Below are 7609 nucleotides of genomic sequence, written 5' to 3'. Positions count from 1 at the left end.
ACGACATTGAGTTGGCAAACAAGGCACTTGAATTATACGAAAAAGAACTAACGAGTAAATGCCACGAAATGAATTGTTAAATTAATACAACAATTTAAAAAAAAAAAAAACAATTCTATGCAGTTCAACCAAACGCTTTGGGCCTTCAAAAAGATGAAAGACACTTTTTCTATTCCAATGAATTCTGTTCTCATGAGAGTACGGCAGCATTACCTTGGAGTAATATATAGTCTAACTTTTCACCTTGTGTTTGAAAGCGTGCGTGACGCCCCCACGCCACACGAAATGAAGCAAAATTGTGGGGCTCGGAGGCTTCAGAAAGTGGACACCAGATGTGCGGAAGTGGGGTCATGTCTTGACTCCTCCCTTTAGCATACGAGGCCCCCCAGTTAGCCTCTTCCGAACCCTTGTGAAGATCGCTGGTCTCGGGTGTATGGCCAATGGTCGTTATTTAAGGATAACCGGTTCAAAGTTACTTTAGGTGCGTGACGTATTTTAATTGAAAGATGTTCACATTAAATAAAATTTCAACTACCATTAAGCTAGTGTCGCTTCCGTCTTCATCGAAGATGGATGGCGCTGTGTCAAAGCACTCTACTGACACCTGACGGCGGCCGAGGAAACTGCATTTGCTGACGCCAATTAAAATAAAGCAAGTTGAACTTTGCGATTCCTTTCGTCATGCTTTCGTCCTTCTGCTTTTTCCCAAAATAAATTGATAGTTAATTATCTTGTTTCAATGTACTCAAAAACTGACACCGTCAGTGTTGAAATCATCAACCTGTTAAATTGAAAGCAGGTTTGATAAATCCACACGGATTCATGATTTATTTTTTTCAGTCCCAAAACACTAAACAAAGCAAAGCAAATTGATTTATACAGCGCATTTCATACACAATGTGCTTTACATGATTGGAAGTATCTGAATACAAAAATTATATATAGTGTATGTATATGAAAAATAAAAGTAGGATGAACATAAATGTCACAAAATTAATCTGAAATAATGATTTTGTTTCACTTTACTCTCAAGTAAAATTATTCAATGTGAAATATAGGCCTGTTCAGTTGAACAAAAAGCTGTTATTGCTTGTTTATTTAATTGTTCTGCCAGTCACAATACATCACTGGCATGGATAGTGGAAAGAATATATATTTATGATTTTTTAAAAAAAAGAACATTTCAGTGAATGTATTCTAAAATTCTGCACAGTTTCCGTGTGCATATATATATATATATATATATATATATATATATATATATATATATATATATATATATATATAATGAAAGTATGTTGAACATGAATCTCACAAAAATCTACTGAAATAATAAACTTGTTTTACCCACAAATGTAATTACAGTACTCGGAATGAAATGTGGGTTTGTTTAGTTGAACAAAAACGTGTTATTGCTTGTTTATTTAATTGTTCTGCCCGTCACTATACGTCACCAGCATGAATAGAGGGAAGAATATATATTTAGGAATTTTTTTTTTTAAATAGAAGATTCCAGTGAATGAGTTACATAATCCCCCTTGTTAATCTCCCGCAGCAACCTGATTAGGTTTTCCATGACAGTGCTTTATTGATACATGAAATAAAAACTTTGACACTTATTGTTTTCCGCGTGCATACATACATACATACATAGAGACACACACATACACATATAAATATGAAGAGAGAGAGAGAGAGAGAGATGAACAATCTATACACGCCATGGTTTGTGAAACCCGTTCATCACTTTTACAATTGCACAACTGCTGGTGTCGTTCTCGGGCTATAAGTAACAAAGGAGTACCATTGTTGGCACTGGCATCCAGGAATTAGTCTGTGACTGGGACGTAACTTGGGGCAAACTGTCTGCTTGGAGAAAAAGGAGAGATGCATTGTTGACATTTCATTGTCACTTTTTATACAACCAGCATTATGAACCTCCAGTTAGCCACATACAGTAAAGACTTGTAAAGCCCAAACATGAGTCACACACACTCACAATCCAGTGGGAGCCAAAAAAAAAACAAAACATTTTTGACACGCTCAGATGATCAAATTATCCATTGCTGTGGTGCATTTTATTGGCCTTTTATTGTGGCCAGCCTATAATGCACCTGTGCAATGCTCATGCTAAATAATTACCTTCTTGATATGTCACTCCTGACACGTGAATGGATTAGCAGCAACGCAGAAGTGTTTCCTAACACAAATGTTTTCACTCCAATACAACCCATTCATAAAGTACATTTAAAAACAATAGGTTCTTTCCACAATAAGATAGGAAATATTAAATGTAAAAATATCACATAAAACAAATGCAAGACATGAGAAAACATTTAAATAAAATCACAAAATAAAACCACACACTGCCAACTCTCCTACTAGGTCTGAGAATTCCACAGGGGAAAAAAATCCAACATATGTTAGTTTATGTAGCTTACTATCAAATGCTCCCTGGAGTTGCTTTGTCAGACCTTCACGTACTGCGTAAAGTCGTACTGCAATAAGTGCATATCTGCATGGGAAATGGAGACAATCCCATCAGATTTTGTGTGAATAAAAGGTAGATTACACAATGGACTGGTCGCCGGCCAATCAGAGGCCCCATATAGAAAGATATCCATTCACACTATACTGTCGAATCTTCACTAAATAGGAATTGAACCCACACGTCATACAAGTAAATTAATGTGTATTTCAGTACAAGTCTATTTGGAGACTTCTAAAAGAATAAAATGTCACTTACTTGGTGCCAAACAGTTTAGGTGAAACCTTCACGCAAGAGTCGCCACTGCCATCTTGTGGTTTAAATTGTGTGTGTGCTACACTCCTAAACCTCAAAATGTATTTAGCGCAACACAGCCAAGTATAAGAATAGCAATAAAGGTAATAAAAAAAAAAGTGCATTTCATCGCTGCTTTTCAATGTGATCTCCTTATTTTGTAAGAAGAAGAAAGGGCATGTATGCTAGCCTTGTAAATATCAGTAGGCTGGACATTCAAGGTTTTATCGCAGTATACTTAATTTTTCATGAGTGAAGTGACGCCTCTTAGCTCCTTGTTTTAAAAGTTAAAAAAAAGGTGATGATATTACGCTGTCAGTCAGGTGAGTATGTCAGTATGGTTTATGGTTTTCCAGCCAAACTAGTGATGACGTCGCAAGCTCCTTTTCCCCTTCACGGAAGTCACTCGAAGCAGACTCTTGTTCTTTGCCTTTAGTCCTGGACACTCACTTTTTGATTCTGCTCTACTATAGCCTATTGCAGCGTCGCCATACACATTTCGCAACCTTTTGAAAATGTTAGCTGGTCGTCCACCTTCCAAAGCAAGAAATTCAATGAAAGCAATCTGTTTCTGATCTGCATCCAACAATGATAGCATTTCCAGAATGGTAAGGACGGGAAGAGGACGTGATTAAATGAAACTTAAAAAAAAATAATAATTAAACTAACAGGTATTTAAACAACAATTGATCAAATTTCGGGGGTAAAAACATTAATTATTGGTTTAATTTATTTATTTATTTTTTTACTGCCCCTTATATTTGCATTTAATTCACTGACACTTTTGCAAACACCATTCCAACACATTGCCAATTGCTGCTGTGTGCTTGTGCTGGCATTGGGCAGACACCTCACGCCTCTAAAGCAATCACTTTTCATCCCTCCATTATTCAAGCCGCTCATCCTCACAAGGGTCACAGGAAAGCTGGAGCCTATCCCAGATGGCCTCGGGCAAAAGGCGGACTACACCCTGAAGTGGTCGCCAGTCAGTCGCAGGGCAGATATTGACACCATCACTGAGCGGGAATCGATCCCAAGCTGCCACCAACAAACTCAGGTGTGTGTACCACTACACCATCAGTGACAACTATCACTTTTCTGGAAACCAAAAAATATATATATATCCATCTCTACACAGCGTGAGCTATTTTCAACACTTTATATTGGTCAATAATTTGTAAAATAATAATAATCATAATAATGAAATAAAAATAAATAATAGCCGCCTCGGGACTAACTGAGCAACTGTATGAATTTGTGGAAGAAAAAAAAAAAAAGCAGGACATTGAGCAATTTGGAGGTTTTGACCCAACAGCAGAGTTGCAATATCATGGGGACACATTCAAAGTCATAACCGCCCTCTGAGGGAAATCACAAGATCCATAAGGTCCATGATGATTTTGAGTTTGACACGAGTGTAAATGAGTATTGTGGACAACATTAAGTTCAGTTGAGACTCAACAAGCACGAGTGACACTGGAGACCCAATTGTAGATCCCGCTGAGATTCAGTGGGAAAGGCCTCGTCACATTTGATCACTTCACAATGTAAACAGGACGCTGTTTACAATCCGTTCCAAATTGCCCCCCTGGAGGTTGAGACGTCGCCTCTAAAAAGGTGGCGGAGAGGCTCGTCCTCTCTACTCGGTGATGGGGGCGTCAGGATGCTCCTGAACGGCACCGTCCCCCTGTCGGTCAATTTTGACACCGTGGGCGACTTCTTGGTGTTCATCTTCCACATCCTGTTCGCCACCAGCGCGGTGATGGTGGCCGGCTCGGTCACCCTGGCCATTGCATCGAGCCGCCTGCTGCGTGTCCAGAACCGCTTCATCTTCATGCTCAACACCAGCCTGAGCGACACGCTCACCGGCTTCTCCGTCTACTACCTGGGCCTGTTCGACGTCCAGGAGGGCTACCCGTCCCGCAACGGAACTTTCTACATCCTGCCCTCCTTCCTCGGCGTTAACGTGCTGACCTTCCTGTTTGCCCAGTTCGACCGGTATCTGGCCGTGTGCCACCCGTTCTTCTACCACCGCTTCATCAGCCGCTCGCTGGTCATCGGCGCGTGTGCCTTCTGCTGGATCTACACCTACTCCATCCTCACTGTCCAGAACATGGTGCCCATCTCCAAGGCAGCCCAGATCAACGCCTTCGGGGTCATGACACTACAGATCATCGTGCTCGTCAAGGTCAGATTTGGCTTAATTACTCAAGATGTGTATTTGCTGTAAGTAAAACTACAGATTATTGTGTAAAAACATACTTGTAAAAGGTGAAGTACTGATTTAACTTCTCCCTGTTTATTCAATTAGATGTCAATCGATCATTTCAATCATATCAAAATTCATATGTGTCAATGAAATATTGCCGTATTTACTTGGTAGAGGCAGACCTAACATCGCAGTGATGTCACTAGGCAAAATGTCAAGATTTTCAATTGAACTTCATGCTGTTAGACATATTTTTGAATTTATCAATTGCAAGCAGACAAACACCAAAATGTGTTTACTGCAAGGGTAGACATTGATAGTGTCGACATTTTCGGCTAATAATAACATTTAATAAACACATGGTGGACCTTGACTTAGCAACATAATGTAAGTAGCAAGCACACTGTATAATTTAGAAGTACATTTAGAATTTACAGTTTTTACAGCAATCAATATTTCATTATGACAGTGTGGACATGTTGAGTTTTACAAGTTAAGCATCTGACTATATACATAATATAATGGAAATTATAAAACATAGTGTATTGTGCATCTAGTCACAGTTTTAACCTCTACTGAAAATAAAACCGCCAGATGTCAAATTTTCAAAGCTGAAAGCTGACTTATACATAGTCAAAATGACTCATTTTAGCAAATATCTTATTGTAGAGGTTGAACCCATGTACTTTTGAAAATGTATTATCATTTAAGTCAAGGGTGTCAAACTCGTTTTTGTCGCGGGCGACATTGTAGTTACGGTTTCCCTCAGAGAGCCCTTATGACTGTGAATCCATGAAAATCTTTCGCCTCATGCTATTTACATTTGAAATTTATCAATTAGTTTTGAATCAGAAATCAAGCTTAATGGGTTTTTCAATTATCGTTTGTGTTTTGTAACACAAAAATGCTTGCAATATCTCAACTTTATCATTTATGTTATGAAAGTTTGAATTTTTGTTACAGATTAGAACAAAAATCATGGAAGTCGGTATACATGATTTGCATTCGCGGGCCGGCTCTGGCCCCCCAAGCCTTGAGTTTGACACCTGTGATTTAAGTGACTCTGATGAGGACACCTTGGCTTGACTTTTGTCAAAACATGTCGTGAACTGATAAAAAAAAATAATAATTCATACAATAAATAGTATTTGTAGTTGGTTGGTTCCCCCACTGGTCAAGGTGCTGATGACCGTCAAGTTGTACGTGATCGCCCGTAACCACCTGGCCCGAGAGCCGCCCAGCGCCGAGCGGGACAGCAAGAGGGAGTCGCTGCGAATCATCGTGTTTGTGGTCATCTGCTTCCTGGCCCTGTGGTGCCCCTCGTTCATCAACATCATCGTCAGGCAGCTCACCCGGACCGGTCTCCGCTTCCGCAACGAGGCCACCAACCTGTTCGCCATCATGGCGCGCCTCAACGCGCTGGTCACCCCGGCTCTGTACATCTGGGGCAGCCCGGCCCTCAGGGGGGCCGTGTGGAGGCGGGTGTGCCCTAGACCGAGAGTTGGATAATGCACAAACATTTATTCACAAGGTAATTTCATTTTTCCAGCCATGTGTTTCTTTCATTTTCAGAATTTATTTAATTTTGATTTGATTTTAATAACGTTTTTTTTTTTCACAATAATGCATGAGGATGCCAGCAAAACTTAATTCAAACGGTTTTATTGTGTATTTAAACCAGAGTTAAATAAAATACATACAACTCCAGCTGCGGCATGAGATGCGAGTTGAATGCTTTCCAGGGCCAGGCTCAATACAAAAAAAAAAACAAATCTGAAATTATCACTCCCCATTTAAATGAATAGAAATGCATGAATTCGTTCCATCTTCACCCCCCAAAAACCATAATAATAAACAATTATAATGTGTTTTTAATTAGCACTTTGTAATATTGTACTCCATAAAAACATTTTCCAATAACATAATTCAATAGAAATGCAAAGAATCCAAAGTTTGGCCCCTTGGCCCCTGGACAGCAGTACATTGCTGTAAAATGTAATGGAAAAGTTTCACCATTCCTTTCAGTCATCCAAGAAGCTGTAGTAATACAGTATTAGTCATTTTTTTGCAGTAGATAAAGAACATATTCCCATGAGTATTATATTGTCTGACTACATGTGTTGTTGTACTGTTTTTGTTCCATTTCTTAAAACATAACACCACCACAAAGATGCATTGGGAGATTGTTGACATTTTCCAATATATGATCGCATTAAGCGGGTGGCACGGTGGCTCAGCTGGTAAAGCGTTGGCCTCACAGTTCTGAGATCCCGGATTCAATCCCGCACCCACCTGTGTGGAGTTTTCATGTTCTCCCCGTGCCTGTGTGGGTTTCCTCCCACATCCCAAAAACATGCAACATTAATTGGACACTCTAAATTGCCCCTAGGTGCGACTGTGAGTGCGGCTGTTTTTCTCGATCTGCCCTGCGATTGGCTGGCAACCAGTTTAGGGTGTACCCCAGCTCCTGCCCGTAGACAGCTGGGATAGGCTTCATCACTCCCCGCGACCCTCGTGAGGATAAGTGGCAAAAAAGAAAATGGATGGTGGATAATAGAAATAAAATGCTACTAGACTATCAAAAGGCTCTGTGATGTTTCGGAAACCTTGATCTACGC

The 7609-nt window shown here is 39.9% G+C and overlaps 1 protein-coding gene across 2 annotated transcripts; it reads left to right on the top strand.

Annotated features, from left to right (window-relative positions):
* The first annotated feature begins 2959 nt into the window (after positions 1-2959).
* On the top strand, positions 2960-6606 carry LOC133499692 (G-protein coupled receptor 15-like). 2 transcript variants are annotated; one of them, XM_061817972.1, is made up of 4 exons: positions 2960-3105; positions 3678-3839; positions 4538-4970; positions 6171-6606. In XM_061817972.1, the coding sequence occupies exons 3-4, from the start codon at positions 4545-4547 to the stop codon at positions 6498-6500; spliced, it is 756 nt and encodes a 251-aa protein (XP_061673956.1). In that variant the 5' UTR covers positions 2960-3105; positions 3678-3839; positions 4538-4544; the 3' UTR covers positions 6501-6606. The 2 variants fall into 2 exon arrangements, with proteins under 2 accessions (XP_061673956.1, XP_061673957.1); XM_061817973.1 differs by lacking the exon at positions 2960-3105 and adding an exon at positions 3168-3390 and having other exon boundaries at positions 4773-4970.
* The last annotated feature ends 1003 nt before the right edge of the window (positions 6607-7609 follow it).

Source organism: Syngnathoides biaculeatus, chromosome 4, assembly GCF_019802595.1.
Source record: "Syngnathoides biaculeatus isolate LvHL_M chromosome 4, ASM1980259v1, whole genome shotgun sequence".
NCBI classification, from domain to species: Eukaryota; Metazoa; Chordata; class Actinopteri; order Syngnathiformes; family Syngnathidae; genus Syngnathoides; species Syngnathoides biaculeatus.
Note: the sequence above shows the minus strand (reverse complement) of the source record. Positions and strands in the feature narration are given on the sequence as shown.

Coding starts and splice junctions, on each gene's coding strand:
- LOC133499692 (XM_061817972.1), top strand. CDS start 4,545: ATGGTGGCCGGCTCGGTCACCCTGGCCATTGCATCGAGCCGCCTGCTG. Junction 4,971..6,170: donor AGATCATCGTGCTCGTCAAG/GTCAGATTTGGC, acceptor CCACTGGTCAAG/GTGCTGATGACCGTCAAGTT.